The sequence below is a fragment of the Barbus barbus genome, assembly GCF_936440315.1.
Source record: "Barbus barbus genome assembly, chromosome: 40".
Taxonomy (NCBI): domain Eukaryota; kingdom Metazoa; phylum Chordata; class Actinopteri; order Cypriniformes; family Cyprinidae; genus Barbus; species Barbus barbus.
In genome coordinates, this window is record NC_136718.1 from 18,869,659 (window position 1) to 18,892,454 (window position 22,796).

A 22,796-nucleotide genomic window follows, 5' to 3' on the forward strand; every position below is an offset into this window, starting at 1 on the left:
AATGGAAGCACAATCTTAACTTTGTTAATTAATCTACCTTTGGCAATAAGGAAGCATTTTAAAAAGAGCAGGGGTGAATGTTATTTCAGTACTTCAATTGAAAAGATAATGCCTTTTTGGATATTAAAATGGTAATTAGAAACAGCTCGACTTTGGTCATACCCATGACTGCTCCTCAACACTATAAAAAAAAATATATAAAAAAGGTCCAGTCAGCGTAAACGCTTGCCATATACACTCCCCAAAGTGTAAAACAACCCAAGTGGATTCTGATATATGAATCACACGTTTATCTATTCAGGTGATCAATTCATAACGGATTTTAGTGAAATACTCATGTTTCACTGGTCGAAGCACCATTTCGACGACTTTAAGGGAGCGCATATGGTGCGTTTAACTGATTGGATCCTAGGTAGACAAAACGAAATTCAGTAGGCACTGTGAAAGCAACTCCACACTAAATATTACAGCAAAGCAGTAGATATAATTGAATAAATTTTATGAGGCCCAAAAAGCAAAACAAATAAAACCAAAGGTCCCAAGGAGCAAGTACTGTGTATGACGTTTGCATCTGTAACGACATTTGTGCTTTCTATACTTAGTGTAGCATCTTCAAAATGTTGTTTAAACGGCCAAAATCATGACACTTAATTCCTCTTTCTTCTGCCCACCTACAAACAGTGATCTGGACTACCTAATACCTTCATTGTAAACCTAATATGAATTTTCAACCTCAAAACCCATCCAAACACTCTCCCTTTTCTCTCTAACAAGTAAACAAGCATTATATATATATATATATATATATATATATATATATATATCTCAGACCCCTCTCTCAGGAGGTCATTTGTCTTTTGGCTTAAGGTAGTATGGTTTCCCTTCTGTCAATATGATTCTGTTAGGTTGTTTGTTTTTCCTGATCTGTGCTAAATCAGATTGCACCTCACATAAAAACCTTGAAACGTAATAATCAAGTATGGGATGAAAAACTTGGGACTGTTGCTCAAAAGTGGATGTCACACATACACGTGCACGCACGCACGCAAACACAGAAGACCACTATCAAATACATGGTCCCGCAAATTCATGCAAATCTAGTGTAACCCGTTTAAATTGTTCCTCAGGGCAGGCTGTAAATTCCTATGCAAGGCCACAGCGTCACGCAAATAGGAGGCATGATATGGAAACCCATCCATTATCACTGTTACCATGGAGACAGCTGCATAATTCTAACATGAACCAAGTCGAATCGACCGCAAATGGAGAAGAAATAAACGACTGACTCGCCAGTGATGGATACTGGTTCGAATAGATGGCTTAGATTCAGATTTTAGATTCGTACTGAAAGGACAGAACCTAAAATGGGAGTCAGGGGGTGGGAGGAAAAGGAAAGCGGGGGAAAATAAATATAAATAAATAGCCAAATTCGTCCTCTCGTGTTCGTTCTCTACTGAGATGTGAAGAAAAGCTTTGATACTGGCACAGGAGGGATGTGTGGCTGTAATTGCATATAGGTTTATCTAGGTGTGTAGAGAGGACCAAACCAAGCGACCACGCATTTTTTTTTTTTTTTTAGCGAGTAAGAACGCCTTACTCGGTCAAGTAGCCATCCAAGCCAATAGTAGCACCATGGCGATCTTTGCCATAACCATGGCGAAGGCCTCCATTGGGCAGGGGGGGACAGGCGGCGGTGATGCCACAGTGCTTGAGCAGGTTGAGGCTGGGAGACGACGGTGAGGACAAGGAGGGCGTGGAGGAGGAAGGCTTCATGGTTGACAGAATGAGAGCTAGGCAGTCGGCAACAGCTTTATTGGATGCGCAAGCCAGGGCTGGCGTATGACCTGTGACGTGATAAAAAAAAAAAAAATCTTAGTCAAGGAGATACTCATGCAAATATAGCGGTTCCATGATTTATGGAAATGTTAGTAAATGGATAGTTCACCCAAAAATGAAAATTCTGTCATTAATTGCTCACACTCATGCTCTTTTTGTGCTCAAAGAAAACAAAAATAACGACTTTATGCAACAATTTCTTATCTTCTGGGACAGTCTGCCACCATTAACAAGAGTACCACGGGCATGCTGTTATTTTTGTTTTGCTTTGTGCACAAAAAGTGTTCTCGTAGCTTTGTAAAATCACGGTTGAATCACTGATGTCACATGGACCATTTTAACGATGTCCTTACTACGTTTCTGTGCCTTGACCATGGTAGGACCTTACCCATCTATGGAGGGTCCGAAAGCTCTCGGATTTAATCAAAAGTATCTTTGTGTTTCGAAGATGAACGAAGGTCTTACGGGTTTGAAAAGACATGAGGGTGAGTAATTAATGACAGAATACTCATTTTTGGGTGAACTATCCCTTTAAGATGGAGCACTGTGCTAATGTACTGTATTTTCCAGAAAAACACTTTGTTTTTAACATCTGAAATGTGCTGCGATTTATATTCAAAAGTAGTGAATGTAACAATCAAGCACACACAACATATCAGTTCTAACATGGCTAACTTGACATCACAGCCTATTCATCAAACTAAAATGCAGTCAACCTAACCTAAAGTTACACGGTTCAAATTCTCGTGCCTGTTTTTTTTTTTTTTCCCCACAGGGAAATTACTGTCTTTCAGTAAATGACGGTAAGTTGTTGTTAGCTGTTGTCAAATTATAAATGGTCTATGCATTCATACAGAAATGTTTTATTTCTTGGGTTTCACATTTGTTTTGATCTCTCCCTAACACCATTTGTGCTTGCTAGGCAACGCAAAGCACATCAAGGTTATTTCCCACATGCTGGTAATTCAGTTTCACTTTAAATAAGTCTATGCTTGGTGTTTCTAATAAATGTTGTTTATAATAAATGCCATCATAATTAAAATGTTTCGATGCTCTTTGGAGTAAAGGGAACTAAAATACTCTATAGTGCTAATGTTTTGGAATTGTTTTATTTAGCATTTTTTACAATTATTTCTGAATGTAATAAAATGTGATTTAAACTGCAATTCAAATGATGTTTGGTTTTTTCCTCTCAACAGTGAAATTTTTACCCGGTCCGATCAGTATTCAATTGCAAAAAATACATGCGTTTATATATATTATGTATAAGGAGCCCAATCAGGCCCATCTAAAATGGGGATAATTAACAGATTTGTCATGTTCAGAACAGTAAATTACTAGTATGCTAACTTTATCAGTATTAATATAGGATTTCTAAAAATTATTCCATGGAAACAATTGCACAATTTACTTTTTACCCCTAATATTAGTCTTTGAACCAGTTCATGTTGCTCTGAGCAGCTCACGCAAACTTTTGCCAAAAATGCAAAACATGAATTTGTCTGTATTGTATTGCAAATTCACTTGGAAAAACTGCAGCAAGGCCTGTCTTACCTTCCTCATCCACTGCCAGCACTGTGGCTCCACGATTCAGCAAGGTCTGAACCACGGTGGCCAAACCATTCCTGGCGGCAATGTGGAGGGGCCTGAAATAAAGAAAATGAAGTTGATTTTAAAGATTGAATGATTTTAAAATGTCTGTCCAGTTTATTATGATTGAGTTTCAACTAAAGTGTGTAGTTTGTGCCATAAAGACAAATCAAGCAAATGTTTAATGCAAGTCAGGATACTCCCAAAAAAAAAAAAAAAAAAAAAAAAAAAGAGCAATGCTATGACATTGCTACACAGCCATGAATAATTGCATATTGTATTTGCAAACTAGGACAAAGAAACTCACATCTGAAGCATACTGTTGGTTGCATTTATGAGGATAGGGTTGTGGATCTCCTTCAAGATCAGCATGGCACACATTTCATGAGCCTTCAAACACAAACACAGTTAGCAATGTGCACAACATTTGAGAAACCTGATCAAGAGAAAATCAGTGTTAAGTTTAAATAGAGCGCAGTTTGTTACCTTGCTGCAGGCCAGGTGCAGGGCAGTGTTCTTATTCACATCCAGGAGGGACAGGTCGGCTTTGGCTCTGTGCAGCAGCAGGGCTGCATACGACAATAACAAAAAATCTGAAATGACTAAACTCTCTATAGAGACATGAGACTTGTAATGACTGAGGGTCTTGGATTACTTATATCACACATGGTATAACTCTTACCCACAGCACCGCTTTGGCCATTGTCGGCGGCCACCATCAGTGCAGAACGCCCTGAGTGGTCCACGGCATTGATATCAGCTCCGTGCCGCAGAACCAGCTGCAGCCCAGCCACGTCCTCAGCAAATGCGGCCGCGTGAAGCGGGGTCCTGAGTACAAGACGTCAGCACATATTCATTTAGGTTTTCAAATTTTAACTTTTTTTAAATTAATATACATATAATTGTATTTTAATAACTACTTGCACCAACCTTCCTTTGGCATCCCTTATGTTCACCAGCGAATTACAAACACTGGATTCCAACAGCAGCTCTGCAGAACCACTATGGCCATTAATGCTGCAACGGGACGACAAGAACATGCAGCATGGCGATTAGGAAACATACCATACATTATATATTCAATGTGCAAATCAAAAACTTAATATATGGGTTTACTACGCAGAAAAGATTCAATGGCTAATTTTAGTGGCTGTAAAAAATTTATTCAAACAAATATACAAATACACTACCATTCGAAAGTATGTGGTTGGTAAGATTTTTAAATGATGTTTGAAAAATGTATCTTATGCTCACTAAAGATGCATTTATTTGATAAACAGTAAAAACAGTAATATTGTGAAATATTATTGCAATTTAGTTTTCTATTTTAATAATCAGCATATGCTAATTCTCATATGCTGATTTAGTGCTCAAGAAACATTTATTATCAATGTTGAAAACAGTTGTGCTGCATAATATTTTTGTAGAAATTGTGATACTTTTTTTTTTTCAGGATTCTTTTGATAAATAGGAAGTTCAATTGCATTTAAAAATATATATTATTTTGTAAAAGTCTGTTGTCATATACCATATACAAGTATTACCCGTGTTTTTTTTTTTCTCTCTCTTACTGTTCCCACAGTGTACACTGGTGTGGAACTGATTTAAAATTAGTGGGAATTTTTTTTTACACCATTATTACTATTATTGACATAGTAATATACTGTAGGTACAAACTGCAATGATGATGAACAAAAAAAAAACTTTCAGTTCAGTTTCCCCAGGAATTATTTTATTTATTTATTTATATATATATATATATATATATATATATAAATAATACACACATGCAGTATATATATATAAAAAAAAAAAAAAAAAAGATTTACACCTTTGAAACGGATTTTTTTTTTTTTTAATTCGATACTCACAGAGCACAGTGCAGTGGGGTGAAGGGGTTTCCCTCCTGGATACTACATGGTTTAAGTTCAAGTAAAACATCCAAACAGTCTTCATGACCTGTTTCACAAATAGTGCAAGTCACCCATTTAACTTATGACAGTTTTAGCGATGCGAACGAGCCATTAAGGCTCAAAAGGTCTGAGCTCTTACCGTGATAGGCTGCCCAGTGTGCGGGTGTGTAGCCGTGGCGGTCTGTGATTGGGTCGTGGGGATGGGAGTGGTCAGCAGCAGAAAGAAGATTGGAGAGAATGTCAGCATGGCCGCAAGAGGCAGCCAGATGGACTGCGGTTCGCCCCTGAAAATCTCTGCTGAGGACTGAGACACTGTGGGACAGCAGGGCGGTTATACAGTCCTCCCGACCCATCACCGCCTACAAAGACAGACCTGGTTAGAAACCTCCCATTATGAGGACTATAGCAAAAGCTTTACTAATGATTTCAGAATCTCACCCCTCTGTGTAAGGCTGTTCTTCCTCTCCTGTCTCTCATATCAGGGCAAGCTCCTCTCTCCAGCAGCAGATGCACACAGTCAGTGTGTCCCCCCAGCACTGCCAGCATTAGTGGAGTTCTGTCAAGAGAGAGGGAAACAGTGAGAATGATATCAACAACTGTGAGCTGAAAATGAATACAGTTATGATTATTTTTCAGCATTGTTTGGGAACATTTTAATAACATAATTACATTTTTTATGATCTCTTATCCAAAACGGAAGTGCTATGCATGGCTTGTTTTTGTTTATTTGAAAGTGACTTTGTGTTTTTCACTTATGTGAATTATATATTTTGACACTTAATTGTCATACCAATAAACGAGATTACCAAACTGTATTTTGTTTATATCTCTGAAATATATAGGAGAGGAAGAGTTGTATAAACTTGTTCAATCATCTAAACCAACAACATGTATGTTAGACCCAATTCCATCTAAACTACTAAAAGAGCTGCTTCCAGAAGTCATAGATCCTCTTTTGGCTATTATTAATTCATCATTATCATTAGGATATGTCCCCAAAACCTTCAAATTGGCTGTAATTAAGCCTCTCATTTAAAAAAAAAAAAAAAACACAACTTGACCCCAAAGATCTAGTTAATTACAGAACGATCTCAAATCTCCCTTTTCTGTCAAAGATACTAGAAAAGGTAGTATCCTCACAATTATATTCCTTCTTAGAGAAAAATGGTATCTGTGAGGAATTCCAGTCAGGATTTAGACCGTATCGTAGTACTGAGACTGCTCTCATTAGAGTTACAAATTCTAGAGATACAAACCTGCTTCTATCATCTGATCGTGGTTGTATCTCTTTATTAGTGCTACTGGATCTTAGAGCTGCGTTTGACACTATCGACCACAACATTCTTTTGAATAGACTAGAACACTTTGTTGGCATTAGTGGAAGTGCCTTAGCATGGTTCAAATCGTACTTATCTGACCGCCATCAATTAGTAGCAGTGAATGAAGAGGTATGATATCGATCACAAGTGCAGTATGGAGTACCTCAAGGCTCAGTGCTAGGGCCGTTACTTTTCACGCTTTACATGTTACCCTTGGGAGATATTATCAGGAGACATGGTGTTAGCTTTCACTGTTATGCTGATGATACTCAGCTCTATATTTCTTTGCGGCCTGGTGAAACACACCAAATTGAGAAACTAACGGAATGCATAGTCAATATAAAAAAAAAACTGGATGACGAGTAACTTCTTGCTGCTAAATTCTGGAAAAACAGAGGTGTTAATTATCGGACCTAAAAACCCCACATGTAATAACCTAGTACACTATCTAGCACTTGACGGCTGCGCTGTCATTTCTTCTTCATCAGTTAGGAACCTAGGTGTGCTGTTTGATAGCAATCTTTCATTTGAAAGCCATGTTTCTAGCATCTGTAAAACTGCGTTTTTCCATCTCAAAAACATATCTAAATTGCGACCTATGCTCTCAACGTCAAATGCAGAAATGCTAATTCATGCGTTTATGACCTCAAGGTTAGACTATTGTAATGCTTTATTGGGTGGTTGTTCTGCACGCTTGATCAACAAATTACAGCTGGTCCAAAATGCAGCAGCTAGAGTCCTTACTAGAACCAGGAAGTACGACCATATTAGCCCGGTTCTGTCAACACTGCACTGGCTCCCTATCAAACATCGTATAGATTTTAAAATCTTGTTAACTCCGTATAAAGCCCTGAATGGCTTAGCTCCTCAGTACCTGAGCGAGCTCTTATCACATTATAGTCCTCCACGTCCTGTGCGTTCTCAAAACTCTGGCTATTTGATAATACCTAGAATATCAAAATCGACTGCGGGCGGCAGATCCTTTTCCCATTTAGCCCCCAAACTCTGGAACAATCTACCTAACACTGTTCGGGAGGCAGACACACCCTGTTAGTTTAAATCTAGATTAAAGACACATTTCTTTAACCTGGCTTACACATAACACACTAATACGCTTCTATTATTCCAATCCATTAAAGGATTGTTAGGCTGCATTAATTAGATCAACCGGAACCGGGAACACTCCCCATAACACGCAATGTACTCGGTACATCATAAGAAGAATGGCATCTACACTAATATTTGTCTGTTTCTCAGTCCATGTCCGGATCAGATGGTGGATCGGCGCCGGGAGATGATGTCTCCCTGATCGTCGGCGGAGGCTGGGACACCTGGATGAGCCCCGGGGACATATCCCCAGTGAAAGACCTCGACTTAAATACAATAAAACTAAAAATAAAAGAAAATAACTAAAAATGTAATAAAAAACCTAACTACATAATACTATTTTGTTAGAAATTGCAACAATATAAAATAGAAATATAATACATTTATACATTTAAAATTTTAATTAAAACTAAGTAAACAATAAAAAAACAATCTCCTGGCCAGAGGAGAACTGGCCCCCCAAATGAGCCTGGTTTCTCCCAAGGTTTTTTTTCTCCTTCCTATCACAGAGGGAGTTTTGGTTCCTTGCCGCTGTCGCCTCTGGTTTGCTCAGTTGGGGACACTTAATTTCTAGTGATTATAGTCAATTTGATTTCGCAGATACTATTTAAACTAATCTGAGCTAGACAATTGACATCTCTGAATTCAATAATGAAATGCCTTTAACTGAAAATTGAGTGTTTAATCTTATTTTTATACATTACTGACACTCTGTCCTCCAATTCGATACTGTTAAGTGCTTTGACAAAATCTGTATTGTTAAAAGTTCTATATAAATAAAGGTGACTTGACTTGAAATATATATAGAAAAGTATTTCTGTAAAAAGAAATAACACTGTACAGGTTGTGACATGACTAGCATTTACTTAGAGATATTTTAGCATTTAATAAATATTTTGTGTTTTTTGGAACCCAGACAAACTGCGTATCACAGTGTTGTCACAGATATAGTATTAGTATATTTGCATACAATAATAATTTATCTCAGTATGGTCCAGTAGCAGGCTCAGGACTTAATTTCACATGAAGAACTTGGAGTTAAAATACTTTAAAATTATAACTAAATAATAGTTATAAAATTATATGATAACCATGTTAACATAAATCAATATAATTATAAAAATGTAAATACAATTATTATAAAAAATAAATAAATAAATTACATACTATACTCTCTATACGTTTATTCCAACACTCTAAATATGCTGGGTCGTTTTTTTTTTTATCCAAATGCTGGGTTCAGCCTGTTAGGTCATTTTATTAGGTTATTTTTAATAGTTTTTTTTTTTACCTAGGTGCCAAGTAGTTTTAAGTCCTGGGTTATACACCAGTCTGTATTTTATCTAATATTTTCCCAGTGCTGGGTTGCCAAATAACCCAAGTTGGGTTGTTTTTAAGCCAGCATTTTTTTTTTTTTCAGTGAAATTATTGTAAATCATTAGATTCAATCAGATTATGCAAGACGCATTACCTGTCATGTGTTACCTTGTTTACTTAAAATAAAGGCTGTGAACATGAGCAAAATGATAAAACGCATTAAAAAGATAACGTAATAGAGCCAACAGCTCATACATACTGTCCCTCTGCATCTGTAACATTAACAAGGTCAGCTCCCCCCTCGCTACAGAGCAGCATCCGCAGACATTCTGAGTGGCCGTTGGCAGCTGTCAACAAAAAGCACACAGCAACTTGTCAAATTCCCACAGAAAGAAGATTCACAAGCCAATTTACATATACGTTCTCTCTGTACCTGCAACATGAAGAGGGCACCATTTGCTGCGGTGTTCTGTGAGCAGGCAAGATGCTGATTGGCAGAGCAGCAGCTCTACGCAGCGAACATGTCCTCTTTGAGAGGCCACATACAGCACAGAGCGCCCCACCGGGTCACAGGCATCCACATACGCTCCAGACTCAATTAACACGGTGACACATTCCCAGTGACCCGACTCCACCTGACAGCAAAAGGAGAGTGGAAAAGTCATTTCTTTTAATAGTAGCTCATTATATATTTCTTTTTTGGACCAACAAGGGGCAGTTCTCTACAGAATTACAGAATGTCTGCTAATCTATATTGCTGCCGATTTTTATGTCTTGACATTTTGTACATACTGCCAAGAGTAGTGGGCTGATGGACCCATTGTTCTCCTTGTCTCCCAGCGTGTTGTAGCACATCTCCAAAAGCTACAGAATCAAGAATAAAATATGAAGCAGGTATCAAGTGTTTTACGGTAAGAAAATGTTAAAAATCACAGTGGACGATGTTGGAGTAAAAGGTCAATCTCACCAGCTCCAGATTTTGTTTGTTGCCATGAGCCGCAGCATAATGCACAGCACTGTATCCTTTAGTGTTGCACAGAGATGGATCAGCACCATTATCCAACAAATGCTCCACACACCTGAAAGTATCAAAACACATGGGACTCAAAGACTGAAACTCAAAACAACTTTCTTCATACTAACATTCAAAAGCTTGGGGTATGTAAGATTTTTAAAAGTTCTTAAAAGTAATCTCTTGTTAAAAATACAGTAAAAACAGTAATTTGTGAAATTACTGTGATTTAAAATACCTTTTTTCTATTTTAATACATTTTAAAATGTAATTTATTATTTCTTCAGTCTTCATTGTCACATGATTCTTCTGAACAGAATCAAACAGAATCTTTTGTAACATCATAGATGTTACATTTTACAACATAGCTAAAGATGCATCCTTGCTAAATGAATAGTTTGTTTCTTAATGCATTATTTTCTACAGTTTTTTTTTCTAAACTATTTTGCTGACACCCTGGGAGACCTATGAAACACTTTGCAGCACACCCCTAGTACTAAACAGTGTTCAAAGAGACAGCTGACATTAACGTCACCAATGATTCAACTCCAGATGGTCATGTGACACATATGTAACAAGTCTAATGCATATAAAATGTAATTTAAATAATTCAAGTAAAAAAACTTCAAGTAAAAGCTGCTAAGATTAGGTACAGAACTTTCTTTTACAAACAAACAAAAAACCAAAACTTACAGGAAGGATTCCTTCTCCCCATCCTCTTGGTTCTGATGGGTGCTGGCATGGGGTCGGTCCATTCTGAGAAAGACACCAGAAATCAGTATTGCTGTGTGCACCATGCACTATTATATTTAATAGAAGCAAGAAGATGTGTGGGTGTGTGTGAGTGCATTTAACCTGCAGAACGCAGTCGATGCAGCAGAGTAGTGTAGAGGTGTACAGCCAGAGCGGTCACGCTCGTTGACCTCCGCCCCCGCTCCTACCAGAACCACCACACACTGATACCTCCCGTTAGCAGCTGCATAGTGCAAAGGAGTCCTGGTGGAGAGGCACAAATTTAAACACTCAGCATACTGGTAAAAAATACAATTAAAATAAAAAAAGGTCGAGCATAGTTCATGCCAAAATCCTATATTAAAAGACGAAATTGCATCGAATGCACTGAAATCAAAAACAGTCAGCCAAAATAAATTTGACAAAATTATATAATTAAAAAGTTGATATAAAAACTGCATATTTGAGTGTTGATTATTAAATGTGATAAATAAATAAAACAAATGATTGCAGAGCATCACTAGTTGGGATAAGGAATATTTACATCATGCATACTTCAGATATGATAATGACAGAAATTGTGAGCATCCCATTTTATCAAAGAAATAAGATTTGTACCTTCCAAACTTGTCCTTCTTATTCATGTCAGCTCCACTGCTTAAGAGCAGGTTGAGACATTCAACATTCCTGAATATAGAATATGCATACATAAATATTTTAAACCTCTTTTTCAATTACATTCAGATGCTGGCTGTTGAGTCAGAATCAGCAAAACGACCTTGGTTGGCATTTGCGCGCATAAAATGCTGTTATATGGGACACCTGATATAAAGTGGGGCAGTGGTTTTTTAAATAGCCCATTCTAAGTAGAGCTGCAGTCTCACCCTCCAGAGGCAGCAGCGTGTAGACAGGTCCTCCCAAAGTTGTCTGGGGTGTTGATGTCAAATCCGGCCGAAAGCACATGTTCTTTACTCATTGACAACACAATGCTGTAGAGCTGACCTGCAAAAGTCAATGCATTGTTAGCTAGAGGAATACACTGTCACTTTTCCTGGCAGCAAATCGGTCATGTTAAAAGCAGTTAATGGACTGCTTTAAGACTTCAGTCTAATACTAATGAAGTAGCATGGGATTTGACATTTTTTGAAGTAACATGCACATAAATATACCAACTATTTAGCACCATATTATTACAATCACAGCACTTCCCTAAGGGACCAGGACATATACAATATAGTCTACGGACAAAACCATTTTCATTTGGCCCTTGCTGTAATTGGTCACTGTATATGGAGAAATTGTGCGTACCTGAGGAAAGTAGCTTACGACAACAGTCAGAGGACCCGTAGAGCACAGCTAAGTGTAGAGGAAACATCCCATGAATTCCTTGTCTGTACAAAGATGACAAATAAGCAAATTATTTCATTACACATGCTACAAGCAGATAACATGCAAACTGAGAGGAGATTAGAATCAAATGCAAATTCCTTTTGCATTTACAAGGAAGAGGGGAAGACTGTGCCATTTTTAACTAAATTGTCAGGAGAAATGAGATGCACATGAAACAAATACACCTAATTATATGTGAGGGTTTCTGCTAATAACTGAAATCTTTTCACATTTTCATGAACAAGCAAGGAAAAGTGTAATATTCAGAATTTTTGAACGTAGTGATACAATCTTCAACATTTTCCAATGACTTGCAACATTACATGATTATTTTTTGCTCTTTCTTGGTATTTATGGAGCCAGTGACACACTTTAGCCCAGTGTTGATATTATCTAAAACTAAATCACAATTGAACAAATTAAAATCAAGATGAAAACTGAAAAGAAAAAAAAATTATAGAATATACTATAATTTATAACTGATAGTAAAATAACACCGATTCAGCCCCACATACCATTTTGCATAAATGTAATTCATGATCATTAGCCACAGAATTTGCTTAAGATTGTATGATAAAGACATTATGAAATTGTTATATTATAAAAGATGACTTTATTCCACTCACTAAAACACGTAAACAAAGTCTCACTCAACAAACATGTTTGTACCTGGCTGTGTCAGCACCGTTTGTCATTAAGGTGCTGATAAGTAGCTCGTGGCCGTACTTAGCAGCAACATGAAGAGGAGTATTGCCATATCTGTCCACACAATCTATCTCCCCACCTGATGAGACAACAAGTGAGGGTTAAACACTAGAAGAGGAATTGGAAATTGAGTGAAAAAAGAAAGTAACTAACCATTTTGAATGAGGATCTGAGAGCGAGTGAAACGTCCATGAATGGCTGCCATGTGCAAAGGGCTTTTCCCTTCTTTACTCTGTGGAAAATAAAAAATTAAGAAAAGTCTTAAAAACATTGAGAAAGCATGCAAAAATTCAAGTCAAATACATTTAGATCATCCAATCAGAGCAATGTCTTAATAAACCACTCCTGTTTCCCTATCCAGACCTGCATGTTGACATCAGCACCGTTGTTGACCAGCAGCTCCAGGCAGAGAGCCCCGTTAGTGGACACGGCAGCCAGGTGCAGGGGCGTGTAGCCACGGTGGTTGGGCTGATTGACGTTGGCCCCACGGTTGACCAGCTCGTTGGCTACGGCCTCCTGTCCCGTGTAGCAGGCCACATGGAGAGCAGTGTTTCCAAAGGCATTAGGCTCATCAATCTGAGAAACAAACAGCATGGAATAAAATATCCTGTAAACAAAGGTGGACCAAAAATATCGATGATTCATTCTGCACTACAGATTTTTGTCACCATCTTGCAAGTACAAAATCATGGGTCTGTAGCATTTGTTAAAATAAGGTTAGCCTATTAATCATTACCAGGCCAATAATGACTTTATTAATCTATATTGCATTTGTTATGAGAAATAACAGCCTTTAGAAACAATAGCTACAACATGCCACAAATAAGCATACAGTAAAAAATGATAAATTATAGTAAAGGTGGTCATGAGTAGTTTAAAAATATATTTAAAAAAAATTATAATTATATTGACAACATTAAAATATTCCCATGAGGTGGGTTTCAGAGACAAATTATCATCACTTAATTAGACCAAATCCAGGGACATCTGATTCACTTTTTGGCCTAAAATTTGTTCTTTTAAAAATGATTCATGTGTAAAAACACTTTACATTGCAAACATTTTTGACCCATGGCCTAGTGACGAACAGCCGCTGGGGAACATTTATCTGGGTTAGAAAAGGTCATGTTGTCCAAATGCATCATGTTTGAATATGGTTGACTTCATATCTCGGATGCCTTATCCCATATTGCTAATATTTTTAAACTATCAAAGACAAAATGCTACAATGATTTAGGAACCAGACACTTAATCTTTGGACAAAAACAAAAAAAAAAAAAAAAAAAAAAAAATCAATCAAGAAAGAGGAGAAAAGTGAGAAAGTTTAACATCAAGCCCTGGCGCTGACCTCAGCTCCATTGCGTAACAGGTACTTGACCACATCAACATGGCCACTGGCAGCAGCAGCGTGGAGAGGGGTGTAACCTCGCTTATCCTTACAGCTCTTATCCGAGCCCTGAGACACCAGCAGCTTAACCACCTCCAGATGTCCTGGAAGAAACAAAGAGGTAAGTATTACTACTACTTCCAGGAATCACCACTAAGTAGCTAAAGATGATGAAACCAATCAATTGCTATTTAGCTACAGAAAACACCTAGAACACTTCAGAAAGATACAAGTATATACTTACCAAGGTAAGCTGCCCAATGAATGGGCTGCCTGTCCTTCTTGTCACTGGCACTCAGATTGGCTCCCTTGTTCAGCAGCAATTTAACCATCTAGTTGGCAGCAAAAGCACAAAGTCACATTGTATGTGTTTATTTAAACCATCTGTGCATTAGAGGCACCCATAACTTGACAAAAAAAAAAGCAAAGTCACAGTTTTTACCTATATAGGCAGAGATGTAAAATCAAACTGGCATTAAGGAAGTTAAAAGGACTGGCATTTAAGTACCAAGCTAATTGCTTTTATTATTGTAATAATTTTTTTGTGCTGCATTAAAGCACTTAAAGCAATATCAACGTGACATCATAAAAAAATATGGATAACTATTTGATCTACGGTGTAATTTAATACACAAATAAATTATTCATATTCAATCCTTGAAGGCTGTGTAAATCTTGACAATTATATTTAAAAAGTATTATATTCAATATTAAAAATACACAAATATTGCAAAACATTGTGACTGTGCACAAAATGTATCTTCTCAAATATTTAATATATTAAATATTAAAATATAGAAATATTATAACATTAAAATTACTATGCACAAAATGTGTGGTTTTCTTAAATATTCAATAAACTAAAAATACAATATTTAAATTACTGTGAAGTTTAAATTTAGTGAAGACTAAATGCAGCAAAGGTTATATAAAATGTTAGATGAAAATGGAAGTAACTGTACTCGCTCTAATGGCAATTTGCACTTTTGCAGTCTAAAACAGAGCTAAAACATATGTTGAGGGCTGAAGTGGCCCACCCTGTTGTTTAATTCACCCGTGCATTAGATGAGTAATTCCACCCTACCTCCTGGTATCCACTCTGAGCAGCGTGATGCAAGGGCGCTCTGCCCGTGCGGTCGGCCATATTCAGGCTGGTCACATGGGGCAGCAGGGCCTCAACGCAACGCGTGGCTCGGTTGGCCGCTGCAATGTGCAGTGGTGTCTGCCAGAACTTATCCCGCACGGTAACGTCAGCTCCCTTCCTTAGCAGCAGCCCCACAGCCCTCTGGGTAAAAAACAAAATGCATGAATCATATTAAATTGCTAAAAATGCTAAACAATGGCATGAATAAGCTGTTACTCAGATTGAGCCTCCACTCAGGCATATAAATCACACAGGCTGTTTACCTCGTTTCTGGAAGCAGCTGCTCTGTGCAATGGTGTTAGCCACACATGGTCCTTTGCATTGACATTCGCACCTATGCAGTTAGGTGAACCAAAATAAGGAAGAAAAACAGATTTAAAGAATGAAGTTAATAAATGACTACTACTTAAGCAATAAAGTAAAACAAGCCATTTCACATTGTGAATTGATTTGTGGCTAAAGGGCGTTGTTAGGCATGTCACGTAGCAGAGCCTCTCATACCAAAATGCTTATATATGACAGTTAATAAATAATAAAACCATTACGGACACAACTTTTTATTAAAACACTTAGCAAATTAAAAGGCGAAGTGTGTAATTTCTGTGCCATTAGCGTCAGCAATTTGTAAAAAATAATGATAGTTTCCAAACAGGTCACAAATTCATGCTCTTGGTTGAGCCAAAACTAAACCAAGAAAAGTACAAAAACAGAATTGGATTTGGTTCATTAGATGAGATGTTAAAGTGCAGGCGCTGTGTAGTGACATAGACCAGTGGTGCAGCTCTGCCTAAAAATAATAATAATAAATCAATCAATAAATAAACAAATACAAAAGTAAATATTTAGCACGTTCACGGTTCTCAAATATCAGTTAATGGTCACATGGCATGCAAGTAAACAAATAAAACTCTAATATTTTTCAGTAAGTGTTTTGATTGAATTTATTATAAACCGGGCTGCACAAATCAGTGAAAATTGTGATTATTTGGACTCACTGAATATGAAAATGTCTCCTATTGCTACTGCCAAGACATCCAGACAGAAATAAAGACTCTACTGCTAATGGAAAGTTACAATACAAATTTTTGTCTTAAATTCTTCACTTTCAAGCGGTCAAAACCATTGAGCTTTTAACATGTCAAATCCATTAATTTTGGTGGGATATTGGTGAAATGCTGTAAACGTCTGTCCACTGAAAATGATACGAATACATATAAAGTGTACATTGGTTCCCAAATACACATTAGCATAGAGATGGAGTTTGTGTGAAGCAGGATTTACTCTTAACAGTGCAGTATTGTAAGCTGCATGTGTGTAAATAAGCAATGTCGTTTGCTTGACATGAATCAGACTTTAACTTGTTTCATGAAATTGAAGCCTTTTCAGTTTTGTTTTGAATAATTGCACTGCCTAATTCTTTATTTTAATGTTACATTTGATTTTGTTAATTATAAGCTTTTCATTAATTCTTGAACTCCCATTTGGAAAACCCTGATATAGACTGAACTTATGCGAATGGTCGTGACGCCATAAATTTGACTATTTTAGCAAGGCTAGAATGCTGTATCGTCCAATCAGCATTTGATACCAGATCTGAATAAAAACATTACTGCATACGGTGGCAGCACTGCTGTTTAAGGTCATACCAGTGCTGATGAGAAGCTCCATTATATGAACGTCCCCCAGCCAGGCAGCAGCATGAAGAGGTGTGCGGCGCTCTTGGTCCTGACACGAAAAAGTACAGAGAAAAAAAAAAGTTAACAGATTTTTTTTTGTTCCTTTCCACACTGGCCCACACAGCCCATATGTAGAGTCACCCTGACAATCTGTCCACAGTTATTACATCACATATGCAGATGAGACACATAATTCACACTCACACTAAAATGAGCCATTCGGAACATACCAGTGCATTGACTTCATCTTTCTTGTGCAAAAATAACTTCACTTCATCCACATTTCGGTTAAATATGGCCTGGACCAGAGGCGACTGGAGGTGGAAAAAAAGGGTGGATGTTATGATAATGCTATAAAACATGACAACAAATTCAAACATTTTGTTTGAGCAACTTCGGATTACAGTGTATAACATTAAGTGTTTCAGTTGTGAGGTGCATAACTGTATGATTATAATAAAATATAATGATCACTGAGTACCATAAGAAAGCTGCAACAAAACAGCACAAACTGCAATTGAATCTACGTAGATGATACATTTGCAGTATTGATTATATATATTATATATATATATATATATATGGATTACTTAACAAAAGCCGGAGTATTTGTTAAATATGCGTTTTAAAAACATAAACACACAATAGATGTTTTCCTATGCGGCTGGCTGCCACCCAGCTCATTAGGCTAGCAGGCAGGCTAACGTCTGGGCGTGATAAAAGGTTTATTTTCATTGCCTATTGGGTAGCCCTACTCTAATTATACAGTAAAAACGTGACATTTATAGATCAATGCATGACAAAAACGCAAGTTTTGATGCGAGAACTATAGGGGAAATGCCATAATCCACCGTGAGGGAGCTAGCTAACATACCAGGCTCTGCATACAAGCGCAGAGAGCGAACAACAAACTGCTTGATTTTCGCCACTCGTCGGGTTTTAATATCTCTCACCTGGTCTGAAATATTGAGTACCCCCATCTCCCTGCGTCAGTCGGGCCGAAAGTCCCTCATCAGTAAGGAATCGAGGCTGGGAAACCAGGACAACAATCTTGTGTTGCGATTATAGACGTGATGAGTGATTCTTTAGCTGGTGAGGCAGTTGAAAATAGCGACACCAGCGTGATGGCCGCCTGCTGCACCAACTTTCACAATAAAGGTCCCTGAACTAAACCTTGCGCTGCAAAAGCGGTTTTCAAACTTTAAGGTGGCCTAAATATCCTTTTTTTTCTAGCTAGGTAAATAAAATATTTACCGTGTTAAAATTAACCATATTTTTATACAGGCATTTAGAGTACAGAGTTAAAACTGCTCTGTGCCTGCTCAAAATTAAAGATATAATGCCACATAAAAAGTACTAAACGATGCCTGCTTGACACACCTTGGCTATACAGTTAAAATGGCTGTGGAAATGCATGGATCTCAGAGGAGCATTAAACAGTGTGTTTAAAGATGCATACAAAGCTCTTCTGTGCCGCCTTTTGCAGTGTAAATTTGGCAATTAATAATGGCAAATAAATATAACAATATAAACCTGTTAAGAATTTTTTTTTGCAATGCATTTTTCTTCAATGCACCTTTACATTGAAACAAAACTAAACCCACAAATGTTTTTTTTATACAATATAATAACTATTGCTGAAATTATAATGAAATATACGCACAGTATCATGATTTCTAGGCTTTACAATGCAGAATGTTAACTTAAAGTAGCTAAATCTTGATGATAACTAACCAAATTTGTATTTAATAATTAATGCATGTAAAAGTCCAAATGTTTATACAGTAGATGTTGAAGGATGGTTTTATTGTTTTTCTTTTTTTATCCAACAGGAGGGGATTAAAACAATCTGTATATAAAATAAAATGTCTGACATTGTAAGTAGGCCACAAATGTAGTTCATGTGTATAATGCCCTCTTCTGTTCAAACCAATAAAAACAAATTAGCAAATCTTTTTTCAATTAAGACACTTTAGAATAATTCAGTTAAGCAACTTTGGCATCATGCTTTGTAAACATGAATGGAGGAGAAACGCTTCTCATATATAGTCAAAGGCCATGCATTCAAACAAACTGTTATATTTTGAAGCAGTGTGTAAATGCTAAAAGTGATTTTTACGTCAAAGACAACACGCAGAAATCTAATCTTTTTGGTTCAATTTTTTTAACTGCATAAATCTGTGAGGCTTTTGACTTTTATTTTGGAAACGCACTCTAAACGACAATCTTCCGGTGGCCCTGTTGGAAATTGATAGGGTTGCCATTTTCACCAAATATAAAAACACCCAATACGATTATTAGGGAATGCATAACGCACAATGAGTTTATTTGTGAGTGCTTAACATAAGAGGAAAAACCACTAACGTTAGAGTTAAAAGAAATGGCAGACTCTGTTGTGATGGGGAGCGGATCTTTGAACTCCGGAAGCGTAAATATCTCCTTTCATTTCTGTTACTTACAGTCTGCGAGCTTAGCCAAACAACACTAACTTTATGAGTTTGTTTAAATATAAGGCACGTTTAAGCGCAGAATTGTCATACATTTAAAAGTAGACACTGTTTTATAAGCAAACACATCGGTATTGTTGTGTTATGCGTAAATATATAATAGCTTCACTATATTTATTGTGAGGCTATCTAGAAACAGTTCGGTGTCTAGTCTCAAACCAAGTGAAACAACATTTTTTGGCCATCATATGCCCAGTCATGCTGTTGGAACACACTTATGATGCCCAAAAATGCTGTCTAGGAGAGCAGCCACCACTATCCCTGAAAAGGTCTTAGTTCAGGGCTGTCCAAACTCATTCCTGGAGGGCCGGTGTCCTGCAGAGTTTAGCTCCAACTTGCCTCAACACACCTGTGTGGAAGTTTCTAGTGTGCCTAGTAAGAGCTTGATTAGCTGCTTCAGGTGTTTAATTAGGGTTGGAGCTAAAATCTGCAGGACACCGGCCCTCCAGGAATGAGTTTGGACAGTCCTGTCTTAGCTGATTTAAACTGGCCAGATTGGAAGACCAGCAAAACATTTATGCTGGTTTAAACTTTTTGTTTAGAACCATAATTAACAGCAACCAAAGCTTGGTTTTGAGAAAGTGAAACATTTGCAACTGGACATTCTGATCTTTTATACTCTGTTCTTTTGATGAATAATTGCAGCGCTCAGGGAGCAGTAAGACCAGCACAAGTCCCACAGAGAACTATCAGCTGGCTCGGAGACGCACGCTGCAGGTGGTGGTCAGCTCTCTGCTGACAGAGTGTGGCTTCGAGAGCGCTGAGAAAGCAGCGGTGGAGACACTCACTGAGATGATGCAGAGCTGTGAGTCCTTCCCTTATCGCATGCAAGTCACCTGTAAGGTTACTCTGCGTGTTTATATAAATGTAATATTTATGTAATTGTTTTTATTTCAATTACAGAATAAATGTTTCATTGTATGTGTTTTCTATATTAAGAGTCTGATTATCTTTTGATAGATATAACTGAGGTTGGACGTTGTGCAAAGACAACCTGTGAGCACACAGCTAGGAGCACCCCTACACTCTCTGATGTGGTCATCACACTGGTCGAAATGGGTTGGTTGCCCATTTATTAATATATTTAATCTTAAGAAGTAAAAATTTCACTTCTGTATGAGGTTGAATCATCTTTATCTGTCAAGAGATTTTTAATGAGGTTTACTTTTTCCACAATCGCAGGTTTTAATGTGGATACTCTTCCAGTGTACGCCAAAAGATCCCAAAGGATGGTCATAACTGCACGTAGGTTTACAATTTTATTTTTTTTACTAATTTATCTGTTTGTCCTATATTATCTGTTATAACTGTTTAAATGTTCTCTTCTGTGTTTAACAGCTCCAATAACAAATGCTCCAGTCGTCCCAAAAGCCCTCATGGCCGGACAGAAGCGCACTCATCCAACATACATCCCCGGCCACTTCCCAGAATTCCCAGATCCTCATACATACATCAAAACACCAGTGAGTTCAACTGCTTACCTGATGCCTTGCTATTGTGTGACTTTCAGCTTAACAACCAATAACATTAAGAACAAACATTCTGCTTCAAAATATTATATTGCACATTTCTGTGTTTTAGACCTTTCGAGAGCCTGTGTCAGATTACCAGGTGGTGAGAGAGAAGGCGGCATCACAGAGGAGAGATGTGGAACGTGCTCTCACACGCTTCATGGCCAAGACAGGAGAGACACAAAGCCTTTTTAAGGACGACGTTAGTGCATTCCCTTGTGAGTTTTTCTGTCCCAAATACCGCCTGTGTCCTATTATACTTTGACTACTCTTTTGACTTTCTAGTGTTTATTATTCATGTCTGTGTGTAATAAGTGATTGCAGCAAAGCCGAGCGTCATCCCTTACCTGAGTGCCCTGCTGCCCTCTGAACTAGAGCTTCAGACACTGGAGGAGACAGATTCATCCGAGCAGGATGACCAGACAGACACAGAGAACAACCCCAGTAACATCAGTCAGGCAAGCATGAAGCCGTTTTTCTTGTCAAAAATGTTTATGCAAAAACATACCTGCATGTCTGTTAATTTTTTTTTCTATGATTTGTTTTTTTTGTAGTTTATAATGTGTGTGTGTGTGTGTGTGTGTATACACACACGTATATAATTATTATTATATTAATTATTACTTTTTTTTTTATTTGTAGGATGACCACAGTGCAGATAAGGAGAACATAGTGCTGCCGCCTGGTGGTGTTGTGCCTACAGGGAAGGCCAATGAGGAAAATATGATTGACAACCCATATCTTCGGCCAGTCAAAAAGCCGAAAGTGAGGAGGAAAAAATGAAAACTGATATATTGACTCGGCTACTTCTGCATCAGCTGATTAGGATGAATGACTTGGCACGTGCTAATTACATTGTGCCCCTCGAAGTTAGAGCTAACATACGAGGAACTAGAGTCTTCAACAATTGCAATTTGGAAAAGTGCAGTGGTCCATCATGTTACTGACGTTTGATTCTTATAGAATGACAGACTGTTCAGTACATCTGAAAAATATTAGATGGAATTCAAGCAGGCAACTTCTCTAAAGTGTAACACAGCTTACAGTTGATTTTTGGTAGTTTGTTTTTATAAGCCTTCCTTTTGAAATATCATTTAGTTTTTACAGTTCTAAACAACACACCAGAAATGTAATGTTCTCTTTTGATTTGTGTGTATTTGTTACTCATTTGTGACTGATGGTAATAAATGTCTTTCATTGTTTATTTTAAAGTATTGTTTCAAAAGGACAAGTTGACAATTAAACCAGAATGTGCAGATAGTGTAAACATCTCCATTATGAATGTCTGGTGTCCTCTTACTTTACTCACCACTACTTTAGATTAATTTTAAGTAATGTACCTCAAAAATAGGGTTTCACACTGGAAACTTATGAAATAGGAAAACTTGTCTTCTAAAGCTTTAATGTTTGTATGCATTGACAGTCACACTGAATTCTTGTGGTAGTTTTAGTGTCATTAGTAAAACAAGCTTAGATATGCCACCCAGGGGGCTGTTCCATAAAAAGAAAACCGGGGATTAAAGTCCAAAACCTGACTTGAAATAACCTAACAAATCAATCGGGACTAAAGCGGTTCCATAAACGACAATTCAAGTTCACGCAATCTGACTAATGCTATCCAGGTTCAGTGAGTCAGAATAATGTGACGTAC

General features: G+C 37.4%; 2 protein-coding genes across 3 annotated transcripts; one reads left to right on the forward strand and one right to left on the reverse strand.

Annotated features, from left to right (window-relative positions):
- Positions 1-1,453: 1,453 nt before the first annotated feature.
- LOC306859818 (serine/threonine-protein phosphatase 6 regulatory ankyrin repeat subunit C-like) lies at positions 1,454-18,281 on the reverse strand. 2 transcript variants are annotated; one of them, XM_079401120.1, is made up of 28 exons: positions 18,081-18,281; positions 17,358-17,441; positions 17,098-17,176; positions 15,715-15,785; positions 15,392-15,592; positions 14,552-14,639; positions 14,269-14,411; positions 13,284-13,496; positions 13,074-13,152; positions 12,885-12,999; positions 12,135-12,217; positions 11,711-11,828; positions 11,445-11,513; positions 10,950-11,090; positions 10,788-10,850; positions 10,050-10,161; positions 9,875-9,946; positions 9,516-9,717; positions 9,342-9,429; positions 5,778-5,895; positions 5,479-5,698; positions 5,298-5,385; positions 4,357-4,428; positions 4,109-4,254; positions 3,913-3,995; positions 3,734-3,816; positions 3,391-3,482; positions 1,454-1,844 (listed from the first exon to the last, which is right to left on the reverse strand). In XM_079401120.1, exons 1-28 carry the CDS (start codon positions 18,105-18,107, stop codon positions 1,594-1,596), a joined length of 3,201 nt encoding a protein of 1,066 aa, XP_079257246.1. In that variant the 5' UTR covers positions 18,108-18,281; the 3' UTR covers positions 1,454-1,593. The 2 variants fall into 2 exon arrangements, with proteins under 2 accessions (XP_079257246.1, XP_079257245.1); XM_079401119.1 differs by having other exon boundaries at positions 4,357-4,443.
- Positions 18,282-19,318: 1,037 nt separating this feature from the next.
- Positions 19,319-22,347, forward strand: LOC306859579 (transcription initiation factor TFIID subunit 8-like). The gene is made up of 8 exons (XM_079400678.1): positions 19,319-19,555; positions 20,280-20,439; positions 20,595-20,693; positions 20,817-20,879; positions 20,973-21,097; positions 21,216-21,363; positions 21,461-21,603; positions 21,788-22,347. Exons 1-8 carry the CDS (start codon positions 19,508-19,510, stop codon positions 21,926-21,928), a joined length of 927 nt encoding a protein of 308 aa, XP_079256804.1. The 5' UTR covers positions 19,319-19,507; the 3' UTR covers positions 21,929-22,347.
- The last annotated feature ends 449 nt before the right edge of the window (positions 22,348-22,796 follow it).